This window comes from Castor canadensis, chromosome 16, assembly GCF_047511655.1.
Source record: "Castor canadensis chromosome 16, mCasCan1.hap1v2, whole genome shotgun sequence".
Taxonomy (NCBI): Eukaryota; Metazoa; Chordata; class Mammalia; order Rodentia; family Castoridae; genus Castor; species Castor canadensis.
In genome coordinates this window covers 6645389-6664248 of record NC_133401.1, presented here as the reverse complement: position 1 = coordinate 6664248, position 18860 = coordinate 6645389, and the positions used below count along the sequence as shown (strand labels likewise).

At 45.6% G+C, this 18860-nt stretch overlaps 1 protein-coding gene and 1 long non-coding RNA gene across 3 annotated transcripts in view; one reads left to right on the top strand and one right to left on the bottom strand.

The window, feature by feature from the left end:
• The window catches only part of Gramd1a (GRAM domain containing 1A), a 21762-nt gene extending 21444 nt beyond the window's left edge, over nucleotides 1-318 (bottom strand). Inside the window, exon 1 of the mRNA XM_020176571.2 lies at nucleotides 41-318. Coding sequence (XP_020032160.1) covers nucleotides 41-303 — 263 coding nt within the window. The 5' untranslated portion in view covers nucleotides 304-318. The remainder of the gene's footprint in view (nucleotides 1-40) is intronic.
• Nucleotides 1-18860, top strand: part of LOC141418192 (uncharacterized) — a 22881-nt gene extending 4021 nt beyond the window's left edge. For both annotated transcript variants that reach the window (XR_012442884.1, XR_012442885.1), the window contains 4 exons: nucleotides 1939-2090; nucleotides 12904-13194; nucleotides 16209-16404; nucleotides 18159-18860. This is a non-coding gene — a long non-coding RNA (uncharacterized lncRNA). The remainder of the gene's footprint in view (nucleotides 1-1938; nucleotides 2091-12903; nucleotides 13195-16208; nucleotides 16405-18158) is intronic.

Below are 18860 nucleotides of genomic sequence, written 5' to 3'. Positions count from 1 at the left end.
GACAGAGACCCTCTCTCCCATGCCACCTCCCGGGCCTGACCTGTCCTGGAACAGACTCTCCAGGTCTGGAGTCCTCAGACTCTGCAAGCGCAGGGCTTTGGGGGTGCAGGGTGGTGACCCCCCATCGCTGGAGGGGGGGGTTATGCAAATGGTGGGCACTTCCAGGTAACGCCAAGGCTCACGGGCCAGGCCTTGGGCACCATCACCCTGGGCCTGCGGCTCAGCTGGGGGAATAGGTGAGTCCTGGGCCCCATCCTGGGCCCCTGGGAGTGCCCACGGCAGCAGGGGCAGGAGCTCAGCCATGAGGAGGGGTCAGGTTATCGGTGTGGTCCCTGGGGGAGAAAAAAAAAAAGCACAGCTTGGGGGGTTACAGCATCCTTCTCTCATGACCCTCAGTTTCTTCTTCTGCACCCTAGAGGTCGTGGCACAACATCCCAGGGTGGCTGGGCAGTGTCAGAATGCTTGCCCTTGCAGAGTACCCAGCCTTGGGCTAAAGTGCCCAGGAAACATTTGTTCCTGTCCCTAGGCTGGGAGTATTCACTAAGGCCTTCCCTGAGTGTTCTGTATTGTCCACACAGATCCAGGAAGGGACCAGGCCAGACCGGCCCCAGAGGCCTCAGGCAGAGTTAATGACTGGCTGAGCCCTGAGAGGCAGCTTTCAGGACTTCTCTTCCCTGTTTGCTCTGCAATTTCCCCGCCCAAGACAAACAAAGGCCTGGTGGCCCGAGGCCTTCACGGCCTAGGAGGAAGCCAGGTCAAATCCTGCGGCAGCTGTGATGTTACAAGCCACCTGGGTTTGGGGAGGCCAGACCAGAGCCGGCCGTCCTCATAGCAGAACACGGCAAGGGCTTCTTGGAACCCAGCTGCCCAGGGAGTAGGGAAGGAGGGCCTCCGGGAGTCAGGGAAGGCTTGCCCTGGTTTGGGAAGACCCTGACCCTTACTGGCCAGGCCTGGACCTCACCAGACACTGTAGGACCTTAATACTCCTACCTTATGGAGTTTTCCTTCTTCTATTCTGAAGGGTTCAGACTTCTAGGATAAGGACAGAAGACCTGGTCCTTTCCTGTCAAAGTCCCCACTGGGCCAGAGAGGTATGACCTTCAGGCTGAATAGCACAGAGCTGGAGTCATGTTACCCTCTGGCCAGCTGTTCAAGGGAGAAAGGATAGAGAGGTGGGGGTGGGGTGTGTGGTAAGGACTTGGTCCACCTCATCCTTCCCTTTGTCACTGCCCCATTGAGGAAAGGGCTCTCCTTGCCCTAGGTTATAGGGTTGGCCTGCAGTCAGCCAGAACATAGCGTCTGCCTCAGAACCGATCCTCCAAGTTCAGCGATCACCTCAGTGACCAAACCCAACACATTCACCGTCCTCATTTTTCTGTTCTGACCTTAGCCCTGAACCCAGGAGACTCTTCTTCCTGTGAGGTGCTTGGCCTCTGCTATTTTTCTGTTCTGACCTTAGCCCTGAACCCAGGAGACTCTTCTTCCTGTGAGGTGCTTGGCCTCTGCTATGTTGAGCGTTCTGGTTCCCCTCAGCTCTGACTGAGAGCCACATCTCACTCCTGTCCCCTCTACCCTGTCTGTAAGCACTGGAATTTCCCATGGCTTACATTGGGCACTTTCTCTTCCTTTTCCATTTTTATTACATAGTAACTGATGAGTACTAAAGGATGCTTGTATCATAGATGTGCGTTAAATACATAACAATAAATGAATGCAATACTTTTTCCTCCACGTGTGAGCCTGCACATCACAGCAAGCACCCACTTTATCCCACTCTGACTCTTTTCCTTGACTCTTCATTTGAAAGTTGTCATTCCATTATTTTTCCAAAATTTTTATCACATGGGTATGTATCGCTAAACAATGGTTTTTTTTTTGTTTGTTTTTCTTGCTTTTGAGCTTTATAAAATGAAACCATACCCTGTGTCATCTTCTAAGGCTTTCTCATTCAACATTACCCTTGGAGGATACATCCAAGACTCCCAGTGGATGCCTGAAACCACCAAATCCTGTATTCCCAATCTTATATACAAGCACCAATTCCTCAACAGTGGATCTGATCACCGAGTCGGCTGCTGAGTGACTAACTGGTGGGTAACATATATCGTATAGTAACTCTGAACAAAGCCATGATTCACATCTGGGGTTGGATGGAGCAGGACTAAGTGAGAGTTCATCATGCTATTTAGACAGTACACAGTTTACAACTTAGGAATTGTTTGTTTCTGGAATTTTCCATTTAGTATTTTTGGACCACTATTGACCAGGGGTCAGTGAAACCCTGAAAACAGAAACCATAGGAAACAGGGACTAGTATATTTCTAAGATTAAGCCATATAGTTGCAGGTCAACTAATTTTGCTGGACTGCACCACCATTCTTTATCCATTTTTCCTGCCTGTGGTTATGGGGTTGTTTCTGATTTTCTGCTATGACGAATTGAGCTGACATGAATGCACCTGGGTAAGGAAGTGAGAGTCCCACTGATTGTCTGGCCACCCCTGCCTCAGCTGTGTGAGTCTGTCTCTGAGTCTGTCCAGTCCTAAGCTATAAGACTGTCTTAATTCTGTTAGCCTTTATATCAGTAATCCTGATATAGACTTGATCTAGTAAGTCTTGGTATTGGATAAAGTCTTTTTATCTTCCTCTGGGGGAAAAATTCAACAATGAGAATTTGACTGTTATGCCACAATCAACAGTTGATACCTTTACAACACAGGTTGAGCAGTCCTAACATGAAAACTCTAAGTCTGGTGGAGTGGCTCAGGTGCTAAGGTGCCTAGCAAGCATGAAGCCCAGAGTTCAAACCCCAGTACCATTAAAAAAAAGAGAGAGAGAGAGAGATCATGAAACACTGAAACCCCAAATGTCCCCAGATCTAAGCACCAACAGGATGCCACAAGTGTACACAAACTTTGTTTTATTCACAAAACTATTAAAAAAGACGGTATAAAATTACCTTGAGGATATGTGTAAAAGGAGTGTATAAAATACAAATGAATTTTGCATGTAGAATTGGGCCCCATCACCAGGATATTTCATTATGTATACAGAAATATATCAAAATATCCCCAAATCAGAAATTCAAAACACTTCTGGTCCCAAGGATTTCGATTAAGGGATGCTCAACCTGTGCTGAGTTTTCCAAACTGCCCACGTGGGGTCACTGTCCTTGTGTTTTGGTAGGTGTCCTCAAAGGTGCATGATCATTGCCTGTCAGGACATAGGAGTGGGGGCCATCACGTGCCTGTCAGGACATAGGAGGGAGGGTGGAGAGCTGGAATGAGAACGCTTAGCACAGAAACATCAAGAGCACTACCAGTAAAACTCCCTAGGGACACTCAGGGAAACTCCAGTGGAGGGGCCAAGGGGGCACCTGGCCAAGCTGGCTCTGGGAGTCTGCAGCAGGTAGTGGTCACCCACCCCCAAGGTGTCTAGCTATCAAGGTGCTATTAACTTCATGTCTAGGATTCAAAATAAAACAGGAAAAGGAGGAGCTGAGGTCCTACTAGTCCCTTCAAGGGCTCACTCCCAATGATGTGACTTTCTCCCACTAGATCCAACCTTAAAGTTTCTACCACCTCTCAATAATGCCAAGCTGGGGACTAAGCCTTTTAACACTTGAGCTTTTGAGGGACACTTAAGATATAAGCTATAGCAATGCCTGCCCATTATCTCTCCTTTCCCACACTCAGGGAACAGTAAGCTGTTCACTAGAGTCCCAGCTGAGATGGAATGCTGGGCTGAATGACCTGGATTTTGGACCACTTGCTCCTGTGTGGGTGCTCAAGCATAGGATGGTGTGTTTCTGACACACATTGTGATGTAGTGTTTATATTCCCCAGATGCATTGAAATTTGCTTTCTTGATGGTTGTATCTATCTGTTTCCAATAACATGTGACTTGTGGGTTTTCCCACCTGGGTAACTTTTGATCTTTATCAAATCCCACCCACATTTACTGTATCCTCACTGTTTCTTCCCCAAGTGTGTATGATTCTGATCAAACACCATCCCACACTTTCCACTCTGGAAATTCCCAACTTCTCTGATGCCCTCTCCTCAAGTCTTTGTTCACATCTGGGCGGGTATCTCTTTGGGCTTCCCTGAGCTCCATTTCTACAAAATGGAAGCACTCCCATGTGCTAACTGGGTGGAGGGGCAGGGTGGGCAGTCCCTCCTAGCCACCTCTATGGTGACCTCCTAGATAGCGTGCTGTCGGCTCTGCTTCTCCTGAATGTCTGCTTTGTCTTCTTGGCTACTTGGATGAAGTGTTGCCGCTCTCACAGTGAAGGCAGCGGGTCCAAGGTCATTTCCTGCCTTTCAATTTGGGGTTGTCTGGGAAGGATGCTTGCTGTACCTCGAGTTACCCAAGGAATTAGTGCCTTGGCAAAAGTACTAATTTTTTAGGAGGGATGAAAAAATTTTTTTTCATTTTATAAAAATGAATTAAAGATTGGGCCTCCTAAGGTTTTCTTCTTTCTCCCCAGCTTCTCGTCACTTACTTTTCTGTTTTGCTGTTGCTTTTATATATTTCACTTCCATCCTGAAAACACTGAGAGGGGCCGAAGATATATTTGAAGAAAATATGTCCTGTTTTATTTCTCAAAACCCAAAGAAAGTTACTTTTCTAACCATTTGAATTCATTTTTACAAGGGGTTATCGGGACCAAATATAATATTTTCTGCAGAAAATAACTACTTTGGAGGGATCTATAGTGCCCAGTGGCACTTTCACCCTATCAGTCATCCCAGCTGGAGGGATACTTTTCCAGTAATCTCCAACATGGTTGAAACTCCATGTTAGCAGGGAGGAGGGGCTTTTGATCAATTGCAATAATATTCTATGCTTTTTCCTTTCCCAGTGGCATACACAACCCCGAGAAGAGGCAGGGCAGGAGTGGGGAGCTGGCAGTGTTAGCTGAGGAAGCCCAGGCTGCTTAAGAATAGACACTTGTAACTGGGCACCTGTGACTCATGCCTGTAATCCCTCCTACTCAGGAGGCAGAGATCAGAAGGATCACGGTTGTAAGCCAGCCTGGGCATAGTTCATGGGACCCTTCTTGAAAATAACCAATACAAAAATGGGTTGGGTGGAGTGGCTTAAGTGGTAGAGGGCCTGCCTAGCAAGCAGTGAGGCCATGAGTTCAATCCCCAGCACCATACTTAAAAAAAAAGAGTAATTGCAATGTTTTTCTTTCAGTGTTTGTGAACAACCCTCCATTTTAAGTTCCCTTTGCCTATCCCCATTTCCTGGCTAACTGCTACCTAACCCTGGGAGGAAGGGCTCCCAATACAAGGAAAGGCAAGACCCCAGAATCAGCCAGTAAAGGGTGTGCTGTGGTTAGGATCTCAGACTGAGTCAGCCGAGTACAAGAGGCTCATCCTGCTGGACAAATAGCAGTTGCTTCTTTGGAATGTGAAGAGTGGGATGCACGGCCTGGTGTCCGGAACCTTCCTGGAACCACTAGCAGGGGGATGGTGCTGGAGGAGTCAATACGCACTTGTCTGGACAGGAAGCTGCCTGGCTGCCTGGGAGGAGGCTGGGCTGAGCTGCTGCAGCTCAGGACCAGCTGGGGCCAGGGGAGGTTAACGGCTCTCGCACATTCCTGTGAATCAGGAACTTTACTGTAAACCAGGGCGGTTCCCTGGTAGGCAGACACAAAAGTTCCCCCTGCTTCTCCCTACCCCCAAAGCTCCTCACTTAGTTGGCACAGGGAACTCCTCATTAAGAACCAGAGTCAACTAAAAGAGGCACGTGGCTGGTGCTGGTGGCTCACGCCTGTAATCCTAGCTACTTGGGAGGCTGAGATTATCGAGACCCCATTTTCAAAATAACCAGATCAAAATGGACTGGAGGTGTGGCTCAAGCAGTAGAGCGCCTGCTTTGCAAGTGTGAAGCCCTGAGTTCAAATCTCAGCTCCACAGAAAAAGGCGTGTGTAGGTGCAGGGACCTGCCACCTGCACCCTGTTTTAGATGCATTAAAAAAAAAAAAGTAAAATGCTGGTGACAGAATCTAGGTAGTGGTACACAGATGTTCTCCCCTGTAGAGCTCTTGTAATTTCTCTGCATTTGAAAAAGTCCACTACAAAGATGGAGAAAGAAGGATACACATAGCAAATGAACAAACGGAAAAAAATAAAAAAGACAAAAGCACCCACAAAAAAAAAAATTATGGATGAAGAATTGAATAGTGCTGCTAGACTGGGAAGCCTAAGTTAACCCCAAATAAATAACAGAATAAGTAAGAGAAGTAAAAGAATAGAGTTACAAAAATACAAGCTAAATAGAAATAAAAACAAGAAGGCTACATCCAGCAACCATGGAACTCCAAAGACATGGTTTTCAAAGCAGCTGGAAATGAAAGATGGCCCAGGGGAACCAAAGTCAGTCTCACTGTGTCTTTCTCAATAGTAAAAATGGGAACGAGCAGTATTTTCTCTGCGTTGAGAAGAGAACTGTTGGTTCAGAACTGCGTTCCCGTAGTCCTTCAAGGATGGGTGGAAGTAGACGTGCTTGCAGAAATCAGAAACCAAAAATGAAAACATTTGCTGTAAATATATCCCCACTACAGAAAATTCTGAAGAATTTAGCTCAGCAGGAAGAAGCAGCGTTTTGAGGGGAAAGATAGGTCGGATGGAGTAATGAACGATGAACGTGACACCCGAGTGAGCTCTTTTAAATGAACAGTATAAAACACATTTTGGGGTCTGGGGCCTTGTAGGGTGGTAGAGAGTGCCTACCTAGCAAGAGCGAGGCCCTGATTGTGTAAGAGGTGCTTAAACTGCTTTTGCTGAAAAGCACTGATTCCTTACTTGGACCCACAAATTCACTAAAAACAGGAAAAGCTTAGCATAAATGTCTTCATTTTGGTGACAACAGGTGTTGTCCCTTGCTTTGAGCCATTCTCTCCTGCAGCCACCTTGGTATTAAGGGAGGACAGGACTGATTGATAATGTCTTTACAATGAGGGACTGAAAGTACCCTAAGGAACAGCAGAGCCTTAGGGGACAGACCACCTCCCAGATGAGGACAGCTATCCACAATGATGAGGCCGTAGCCTGCAGCAGAGTCATCAGGGAAACAGGTTGCTCCCCTCAAGTGATGACAGCGATAACCACTTTTCCAGAGCCCTCCAACAAGGTCTGAGGTAATGATCAAGCAGCCCCCAGGTGACCACTGGACTGGCATACCTTCTGTCCCCTGCCCCTAACTTTTTTGTCTGTGCCTAGAAGATGGCTGAAGATGGGCTAAGTACTCTTAGCCCGGCGTCTCTTTTTTTTGTGTGTGTGTGTGTGTGTGTGGTACTGGGGTTTGAACTCAGGGCCTACACCTTGAGATACCAGCCCTTTTTAGGGATTTTTTTTTTTTTTTGAGATAGGGGCTCACAATATTTACCTGGGCTGGCTTCGAATCTCGATCATCCTATGATCATCTCTATGTCCAGAGTAGCTTGGATTACAGGCATGCACCACCAGTGCCTTGTTCACCACGTCTCCTTATTTGGCATATTGGGGCCAGCAGCTGGTCCTGCTTTGTGGAATTGCAGGAGTTTGGGTTCAGTTACACCCTCCAGTACTGCAAAAAACAAACGAACAAAACAAAACCCAAAAAACATATTTTGTCAGACAAAGAAAATGTTAAAGCAAAAAGACATCTCAAAAGTAAGGAGAGCCACGATACAACACCACGGGAGCTCAGTTCACTGGGAAAGCACGAGGATTCTGAATGTGGCTGTGCTGAACACACTTCACCCACAGTGAAAGAACATGCTGTTCTTATCTCACACTGAATATTTGTAGTAACTGACTGAGTGTGTTACTACACATAACATGAATTCATAACATTACAGAACTAGAATATCAAGTGCTTTGGAAACACTGATAAAGAAATTATGCACTTTTAAAAAGTGTGTAAGACAGTGGGGGAGAGGGAGAGAGGGAGGGGTGGAAGCAAGGGAGAGGGAGAGACAGAGACAGAGAGAGAGGCCAAATGAAATGACTAAAGGGAGAGAGGCACCTAGTATTGGTACTAGGAGACAGATTATATTATGATCAACTTTTTGTCAGTATGTTTGAAAACCTCACGGGACCAATTTCTAGGAATGTATCAAGATGAATTCAAGAAAGCAACAAAATATGAATAGTTAAATAGCAAGAAAATAAGTTGAATGACCGACTAAAAAGACTGCCCTCTGTGTACTTGGTGCCATCTCACCAAAACATATGCATAAAAACACAGACCAAAACTTACCAATTTTCTGCCATACATTCAAGGAAATGATAATTCCAGTCTAAAATGGATTGTGAGGGAAGATTTTCTAACTCATTTTGTGTTTCTCTTTTCTCTTCTCTTCCCTTCTCTTCTCCTCCTCTTCCTCCTCCTCCTCCTTCTCCTTCCCCTCTTTCTTTGGCAGTACTGGGGCTTCAATTTAGGGCCTCTTGCTTGCTAGGAAGATGCTCTACCACTTGAGTCAAGCCCCCAATCCTTCTAACTCATTTTATAAGACTAACATTACCTCACTATCAAAACCTGACTATTTTTTTCAATTTTCATTGTGGGAAAAGAGAATTGCACTCATAAACATAGATGAAAAAGATCCTAAGTAAAATGTTAGCAGACTGAATTTTGCAGTGCAGTTTACAGTGGGATGTAGAGAGAGTTTAACAAAGAAAATGAAAAATGTAATCCAACACATTAACAAATTAAAAGATGGAAAAAAACCACTAGAAAATTCAACATCGATTCGTGATTAAAATCTCTTAGCAAGGCTGGCAGAGTAGCTCAAGTGGTAGAGTGTCTGCCTTGCAAGCGTGAGGCCCTGAGTTCATAAAAAATAAAAAATCTAACCAAAAATAGGAGAGTGTTTCCTTAAACTGGTAAATTCACAACAAATGTTAAATGGAAAGGACAACTCCTAGAAAGTAGAATCAAAACAGGCCCAGCTAATAAGAGAAAAGATAAGAAAATTAGACATAAATCCAGAAATTCTGAAAACCAAACATCAGAAACTATAATAGTGAGGAAAGTATTAAAGAAATATTGCAAGAAAACTTCCCACAACTGAACAAAATGAGAGGCGATGTACATAATTTTAAGTTCAATTGTTAATATTTCAGAACATCCATTCTTGTAAGTTTCTTGTGAGGAAAGAAATAGGTCATAGTGAAAGGATCACAGTTGGAAGATACTGGAATCTCTGAAGAAAATGTGATTTAATTTAGACTTCTATCATGCTATTAACCAAATGCAAACAGGATTAGACCTCAGGCAATGTCTCAAGAACTTGCTCCTGAAAGACAGTTCCACAAAAACCAGGAAACAGGAAGTGGAGGCCCAACATACCAAATGGAAGGAATCCCAGCATGAGCCTTGCCCAGACCTCTCCTGGTCCAGACAGTGCAGAAGAACAGAGGCATTGGAGGGTAAATTCTTCAAAGGTACATTTTACTTCCATTTGTAAAGAAAACCGAAAGGTACATGGGAAAGAAGTGTAATGACAACACACTGTAGCTCAGCTCTAACTAGTGTTTTTTTCTAACCATAATAATACAACCACTGAATATTGATTTAAAAAAAAAATAAAGAAAGAGCTGGGTGTAGGATCACGCCTGTAATCCCAGCTACTCAGGAGACAGAGATCAGGAGGATCATGGATTGAAGCCAGCCTCAGGCAAATAGTCCAATAGTGCAGGGAGACCCTACCTTGAAAAAAACCCATCACAAAAAAAGGGCTTAACACAGTGGCTCAAGGTGTAGGCCCTGAGTTTAAGCCCAAGTACTGGGGGGAAAAAAAAAATCAAGACATAACAATTTGGGGAGGATAGATGGAGGCAAAGGAAGTTAGTTATGTATGAAGGAGAGGAGTGATGCTATAGTTTCACGCTCCTTCCAAAACTCGTGTAGAAATTTAATCGCTATTGTAATGGTGCAAAGATGAAGATGGAGTCTTTAAGAGGGAGCCTTTAGGTCATAGGGGCTCCACCCCCCATGAATGGATTAATGCCGTGGGTTAGTTTTCTAGGGAGTGGGTTTCTGAGAAAACAAAACAATTTCAGCCTTATTTTCCTCTCTGACTTGCCCTCCTGCCATGCTGTTATGGAGCTAGAAGGTCCTTGGCATGCTTTTGGACTTCTCAGCCTCTAGAACCATGAGCTGAATAAACTTTATTATTTGTAATTTATCCTCCTGTTTTAAAAGTAGAAAACATGTGAGGACAAGTGGTAAGAGCTTTATCTTCTCATAAAAAGTAAATTCATAACACTACAGAACTAGAATATCAAGACTGCTACTTATAAATATGGGTACTCACTGGAAGAGAGTGGTTCAGTCTGGAAAATGCAGTCAGGGATGGGAAGTCAGGGATAGAGAAGGAGCCTGCTGTTTCTTGATCTTGTGGGATTGTTTGATCTTTTCTATTACATGTAAGCATAACTTTGATCAAAATGAAAATTTAAAAAGTCTGTATCCATTGGGCCCCCAAACTTTTTTATTTTGGTACTGGGGTTTGAACTTAGGGCCTACACTGTGAGCCACTCCGCCAGTCCTTTTTTGTGATGGGTTTTTTGAGATAGGATCTGGGAAACGGTTTGCTAGGGCTGGCTTTGACCCTCGACCCTACTAATCTCTGATCTCTGCCTCCTGAGCTGAGTAGCTAGGATTACAGGCATGGCCACTGTAGACCGGTAAGTGTGTGTCTTTGAAGTTACACCTGGTCCCTGAGTTCTTCCTGCTCTCTGCTTCCTGTTTATCATGAGGTAGACAGCTATACACTCTGGCTGCCATGATATTCTGTGTGTTGGTGAGTTCCCCCTGCCAGGGACCCTCTCTACTACTCTTGTCTTGGCTTTTAAATGCCCACAGCTAAACACCCAGCTGTGTCTCCCCTGCTCTCAGAGTACACCCTCAGTTCAATTCACGTCTCCCACACATACCACTGTCAACTCTTCTCCAGACCTGTGCCAGCCAGCCCTCCTGGAGTACAATTTGTCATTGCAGAAATCCACCCACTTTTCAAAGTCCAGCTTCAGGCTCTGTCCTCCTCCTTTATCATCCCGAAACAAAGTGCTCACTTGGCTCTCTGAATGGCTGGAGTGTTTCTATTTCATGCATCCCTTCTGTCTACCTGCGAACACTCACTGTGTCTCAACACCCAGTTTACAGACAACACCCACTGCAAATATTCAGCAAGAATTCTCTCTGAGAAATTTTTCTTCAGTTTCCAGAAAAAAACTGTTTTTTTTTTTCAGTACTGGAGTTTGAACTCAGGGTCTTCACCTTGAGCCACTCTACCAGCCACTTTATTTTTTATGAAGGGTTTTTCAAGATAGGGTCTCTTGAACTACTTGCCTGGGTTGGCTTCGAACGGCGATCCTCCTGATGTCTGCCTCCTGTGTAGCTAGGATTACAGGTGTGAGCCACCAGCGCCTGGCTGTTTGGGTTTTTTTTTGTTTGTTTTGTCAGAGGACATATCACCTTGAGTGGTAATGAGTGTTTGCCACCCTTTGGAATCACTTGATAAAATAAGAGTTTCCTAATGGAATGAAGTTGGTATTAATCACACAGAATTTGTGCCTTACGAGTTAGCCCAGTTCATATTCTCTTAACAGTCCTTCAAAGCCCAGTTGAGATAGAAAGCCTTTCTGACTGCCCAGAGCAAGTGGGAACTTCTGTCATACCCTGTGGAATGGTACCTCTTTATATTGATTGTGAAACGCATTGAGAACTGGGCACTGGTGGCTCTCGTCTATAATCCCAGCTACTCAGGAAGCAGAGATCAGGAGGATCTCGGTTCAAAGCCAGCCCAGGCAAACAGTTCCATGAAACCCTATCTTGAAAAAACCCTTCACAAAAATAAGGCTGGTGGAGTGGCTCAAGGTGAAGGTCCTGAGTTCAAGCCCTGATACCGCATACACACACACACACACACACACACACACACACACACAAAGACAGAAAGAAATGCATTGAGTATGGCAATTATTTGTTAAATGCTGTCTCTTTCACTCAGCTGTGCACACCACAGCACAGGAGCACAGTATGACCTGGTCAAACTCCCTGTGGGCCTAGCACCATTTGGGGGATAGTTTTTGTACTCAATGTGTTGCTGACTAAATAGAAGGGTTGAAGTGTGACTCACACACACCCAATGGTGCCTTCTTCCCCAAACTAAATTTACAAGCACAGTGTAAATTTTCAAACTTCAAATTTTCAAACATTCCCCAAAGCAGAGAGAAATGTACATCATGTGTGCATCTCTCTGTACATGTGCACACGACATGTGTACATCACTCAGCTTGGATAGTTACCAGACCTTGTTCATTTTTAAAACAAACATATTGAAGTGTATTTTATATATTATTAAGCATACCCATCTTAGAGCACATTTCTAGTAGATATGAAGTTCCCTTGTGGCACAGAATTTTGTGTATATATTTTTTCTTTTTGTGGGCCTGGGGTTTGAACTTAGAGCACTGAACTCAGGGCTTTTGCAAAGCAAGTGCTCTACCACTTGAGAAACACCTTCAGCCTATTTTGCTTTGGTTATTTTGGAGATGGAGTCACGTGAACTATTTGCCCAAGTCTGGCCTTGAAGCCCAATCCTCCTGATCTCAGCCTCCCAAGTAGCTAGGATTGCAGGAGTGTACCCAGCTAAAAATTATTATTAAATGTGTGCCACCTCATTCGGATGTGACTAAGATAAGCTGAAGGAGGGGACTTGGGCTTTGAAGGAATGGAAGATTTAAAATATTCTGGGGGGCCACAGGAGAGATTTGAGTTTATAGGATCTCTTTACTTTCATGGGACACAAACCCTAATAGGTCTCAGTTCAATCCAGTAGAATACTCTGTGTCCACGCCTCCACATTTGAATGCAGAGACACAAAGCCTTGCTTTTGTTTCAGTTGGTTGCAGCTTCCGAAGCAGGACAGCTAGGGGCCACGACCCCTCCCTCAGCCTTCCTACTGCCAGCTTTTGTTGGCGGCTTCTTCATCCACCATTACCTGCCCCTCAAAAGATCCTAAGATTGGGCCCAGGGTCCACACAGATCTACTGCACCATGGACGCCAGATACTGATGGGTGCCCGGGGCCCTGCCCTTGGCCATAACATCACGCTGGACAAGCTTTGCTGGTCCTTGGAGCCGGATCTCCAGGAAGGAAGTGGAGGAAATCAATGTGGAGGGAAAGGCGACTGGTGAGTGGCGGGTGTGGAGTCTGAGAGCATCCTGACAACAGAAAGGCTGGGCAGGGGAGGGCCGGGCACGTCACCTACATCCTGCCTACCCTGCAAGTGTGTGCATGTGTGTGGGCCAGAGTTGTTTGGGGACCCCAGAAGGAGAAGGGGCACTGGATAGAAGAAAGGGGGAGCAGGGGAGGTCCTTCTTAAGAGAGTCAGCGTCCAAAAGTTCAGTGAATACCTCAAAGGACTTACAGCATTTTAGTTGAGCAGGAAACACATGCCAGAGAAAGGAGGAACAGGGAGTAGATTCGGGAGTGTGGCCAGTAGTGGAGAAGGTAAAAGCGGATTTCTCCCCAGTGTGCTCCATCTTTCACAGCTCTTGGTTTGGAGGTGAGACTGTGGCCTGCCTCTGCCTTAACTTTTTGAGCCTATTTCCTCCTTCTCTCAGACTTAACTTCATTCGTTCCACAGCACTCATGTATAGTGCTAGAGAAGCAATGGGGAGCTTATAACACATTCATTATAAAAGTGCCTTCAAGAAGCTTGCAAGGCAATGAGTCATTATCATTGCTAGCACACATTGAGAAGGTATGAGAGTTTACACCTGGTGAATATTCAATCAGAAATAAGAAATTAGCTGAGTGTGGTGTTGCGTGCCTGTAATCCCAGCACTCAAGAGGGTGAGGTGGGAGGATTGTGAGTTTGAGGCCAGCTTGGGGCTATCTCAAAAACAAACAAACAAAAAGAAACAGAAATCAAATAAGTCAGTAGCTGTTTGGTGGGAGGTTAACAAAGAATGCCAGAATGACAAGAAAAACCTCAGTTTAGGGGAAGAGAATGAAAGGAAAGAAGAAAGGCAAAATTCCACATTTGCTACATCTTGGAATTAGCATGTGGGAAATTAGGAAATTTGGGAAAGTGGTTTCTTGTTCTAATCCTGCCTGACTCATTCTGCAAATTCTATTGTAGCCACTGGTCTCTGCCACTCCTCTGTATAGTTGACCATCCTAATCTAGTGCAGATGAGTGCCAAGAAAATGAAATCGTGCACAAAAAGTGTGCTGGGATTGTAAAGAGTATGCAAATGGGAAGAAAAGCCTTCAAAGTCCCTTGTAATGTTCCCGAGCTCTTCAAGGCAGGTTCTTTCTGGCCCACCCCGGCCACCGAGTAGAGAGTGGTTGTGAGTGGTGTCTTCTCTCTAGGAGCCATGGTGGCGATCAGGAGGTCAGATAAGCAGACAGGATGCTGGAGTCGCATCATCACCCAGCAGGCCACAGGGGAGCCGGGCTTCTGTCCTACCAGTTGGTGTTTGTCTGGAATCGTTGAAGCCCTTGGACTTCCACGCTATCTCACATTTTCATAGTTTGTAGTCTCTGGGAAACTGGTCAGAAGACTCCCAGGTACTTGTGTCCCGCGTGGGAACAATCCAAACCAAATGCAGAAATGTAGTGAAGTTTATTAAAAGCGAGGGAAAGCTATCGTGAAGAAAGCGGCGATGGCCCCAGCCAGGTGGGATAGAAGCCAGTAGTCTTTGTTTAAAAAGCTCCTCATAAATTCGAAGATGACCGTGGGAACAATCCGGGCATCTCTGTGGGATGGGCTAGGGTGATTGACAGGTCTGGTTTACTCTGGGCGTGCGCTTAAGCTAGCTAGCTGGCATGTCAGTCATGTGCATGAGCTGTGATCAGTATTCATGTTTAAAACATGAATATTCATGTTTGAAGCAAAGGGTTTTACCTGAGAGATGAACAAGGGCGGGGCAGAATGGCCTCACAATCTTTACAATTTTCAACTGCAAAGGATCCACATCTCTCCTGCTAGCCTGCCTCAACCTCGCCCCAGCCTGGAGGCCCCTCAGGTCTGGGTCTTGCATCCCGGACTTTCTGTCCTCCTGTGTCTGCACACCCAGGTGCTGGGGAACCGCACCATGGCCCGGTTCCACACGCACACAGGTTCTCACAGTGCACAAATTAGGTTTGTGGCCGTTCTCAGTCCCCGCTGTCCAGTAGAGTTCAGGGGACTCTTAACCATCAAGTGACATCCCAGGCCAATAAAATCAGAATCTCTGCAGGGCGATGTCCTTGAATGGGGAGCTTGTGACTAGGGTGAGTGTTAGGGTGAGAACCATGGAGGTGAGCGCCGTGTTCGGGAACGGCCTGGGAGTCTGCACAAAATGCAGACGTTGAATCTGCAGGTCTAGTGCGAGGGCGGGGGGTTCTGTTTTCCTAACAAGCTCCGAGGAGGTCCCTCATCCTAGAGCAGGCTTTGGTACACAGCTGCGGAAACACAGGCACCAAACACCAGCACGAGGACTGTGGCTCTTGTGCCTCCTGGTGGTCAGAACCTTCCTAGCAGCACCTGGCTGGGCAGAGCTGATGGTGGAAGCTCTCTGCAATGGTACAGTTTCTGGAGTATTTATAGATTCTTCTCCCAGAGCCCAGCCAGTGCACACTTTGAATTTGACTTTGTAATAACTTGACCAGAGTCCATCCAAGACTGTCTGCTCTCTTGACTCCTACAAAACTGTCAGATAATGAATGGGTCTTGTTTTAAATGGCTACATCTGTGTAATTTGCTATGCAGCAGAAGAAAATGAATACAGAGTTTTATAAAGCCAGTTGTGAATCGCAAAGAACTGACAGGCTTTGGCTGTGCCCTGCACAACAACTCTTTTCTAGGCAAATGGATCTCCTCCAGCCTCCTGCTCCCATGGGAGGAGGAGACTGCACACTTCTTTTCACCTTGCCGTTTGTTGTCACTGACACCGCAAAAGCCAGGGATGGATGGGGGATCTGGAGTGACTTCTGTCTTGTCAGATTGTATTTTCCAAAGATAAGCACATCAATTTATCTCATCCCAGTTCCCCTTCTTACAGAAGCACCTTGACCCTCCTCCATCATTATACAGAACCCATGTTTCTTCCCATTCTATCTATCAGGCCTGAGACTATGCTGGGAAGTGACACTAGGTGACTTTCAAGCCTAAGTCATAAAAGGGGATACGCCTTTTCCTTTCTTTGTCTTTCTCTAGGCTCATCATTGGAAGCCAGGCACCATGATGTGAGGAAGCCCAAGCAACCAATGTAAAAAGACTCCAGTCCCATTAACTGCTGGATGTATGAGTGAGCGAGACCTTCTAGAAGACTCCAACCCCACCTTCAAGTTACCCCAGCTGGTGCCGAGTGGAGCACACATGAGGTGTTCACACCAGTCCAAGCTGTAGATCTGTGAGTAGAACAGGTGTTACTCTAACCCACTAAACTTGGGGTTTTGCAACAGTAGGCAACTGGTCTACTCTCAGATCTCCCCTGAGGACAAAACATGAAATTATAGATATGTATTTTTCTGTTTGTCTTTCTTTTTTTGGTGGCACTGGGATTTCAAATCAGGGCCTCACATTTGCTAGGCAGGTGCTCTACCACTTGAGCTACTCTTGCCAGCCCTAGTCTATATCACTATAACAAAATACTTGAGCCCAAAGATAATTTATTAAAAAGGAGGCTTATTTAGTTCACAGTGTTGGAGGCTCAAGGGCATGGCACTGGATCAGCTGTGGTGAGGACCTCATGGCGGATGGCATCCCAACAGAGGCAGTGGGAGATGACATAGGCTGTGCTCACTCTTATAACAACTTACACAAGATCTAACTCAGGATCCCATGAAGGTTATCTTAGTAGCATCTGAGGTCAGCACCCCAAATGACCTAATTACTGTTAGGGTGAACAAAAGGAAGCCATGTTGGAACTGGAGCCCCTCCCCCTTGAAGGTGACTTATTGAAAAATCTCCACCCAGCCCTAAAGAAAAATAGACATCTCCCTTAAGCCATGATCCACCTGTGAGCCATTATCTCAGGAAGGTCAGAGGGTCATTGAGGATTATCCTGTCCAGTGACCTTCCTGTGACTTCTCCAACCACCTCCTTTATCTACCCCCAGTCTGTAAGTGGCTGGGGGCTCCAGCTTTCTTGCCGGGTTCACGCACTGCAGCACTCCTTTCTGAATAAACCCTGTGCTGGTGTTTGCTGGCGTTTAAGCTGTCTCTCTGCCTCTTCCGTTTCCCACAATTACCCCTCACTAGGCCTACCTCATAAAGGTCCCACCACTTCCCAACACCACCCCGCCAAGCAGTCAGTAATGGACTTTTGGAGACACGACAAAACCATATCTAAGTCATGGCAAGTGAATTACCCATGTTTCGTTAATTACAATTTTAAAACAGTCACAAAAAAATGAATCCCAGTTATTATAAGATATTAGGAAATTGGCTCTAGAAAGTTTTAGGAAGATTAGCATTAAAAAAAACAACCCGCCTTTCTTCTTCGCCATTTAATTACATAGAAGGTTGCCTCCTTAAGTAGTTTTCAAGTATATTCTAGGCCCAGTAAGAAATGGAGTTTTAGGTGTTTTCTCCAGGAGAAAACAGGTGTTTTCTCCTCCCCACCGGTGGGAGGTTGTAATCCTAGCTACTTAGGAGGCAGGGATCAGGAGAATCACGGTTTGAGGCCAGCTGAGACAAATAGTTTGAGAGACCCTATCCTGAAAAAAAATCACAAAAAAGGGCTGGTGGAGTGGCTCAAGGTGTGGACCCTGAGTTCAAACCCTAGTATCACAAAAAAAGAAAAAAAAAGGGGCCTCTACCTATCCTCATCTTCTGGTCCTTTGTGCAATGTATTTCCCTTAGGTGCAGGCCTGACTTTATGACTTGCTTCAAACAAACAAACAGGTGAAACTATCACAAAGGTGATGGTATGTTAACCCGTGATTAGGTGACAAAAGAGTGATGTCTGTCTTGCTTTCAAACTCCCAATCAACTTCTCGATCCGTACACTTCTTTTTATTGGCAGCCTTGTGGTTTGAACTTAGAGCCTCACACTTGCTAGGCAGGTGCTCTGCCACTTGAGCCACTCCACCAGCTCTTTTTTGTAAATTTTTTTTTTCTGAGATAGGGTCTCATGAACTATTTGCCCGGGGTTGCCTTTCAGCCATGATCTTCCTGATCCTCCTCCTGAATAGCTAGGATTACAGGAGTGAGCCACCAGCCCCTGGCTTGATCTGCACAATGAAGGAAACTGCCATGTTGTCAAGGCCCATGTGGCAAGGAACTGGAGCCAACCTCTGGCCAAAAGCTGGTGAAGAACCAAGGCCCTCATCCCAAAAGTCTGAAGAACTGAATGAACTTGGAAGTGACTCTTTTCAGTTGAGGCATGAGCTGAGAGAAAGAGGACACAGCAAAGCCATGCCTGGATTCCCGATTCAGAAAGTGAGGAATAACAAAGTGTGCTGTTCAGCTACTAAGTTTGGCATAATTTGTTACTTAGTAATAGGTAAATAATACTCCACCTGTTGGTCTGGGAATCTAAAGACAGAGGAGTGAGTCAGTACCCCACCTCCCATGGGAGCATTTTGAGGCCTACATCCTGACAAGGAGACACATGATCTCACAAATCTGGTAAGCGTTGATAAACAGGTGCTTTCAAGGTTGTTTCACCTCAATAAGGGGCAAACAGTCCAGCTCATCGGGAGGTACTGTGAGAACCTGTGTGAGAATCCATGACCCATGGAAAAATCCCACCTAACCCTTACCGTAACCCACAATTAAAGCATCCATAAAAACCTCAACCTCCACTACAGCAGGGAGCTACCAGTTTCCGGGCTCCCCTGTGCTACTTTAGCTGCAGCCTTTT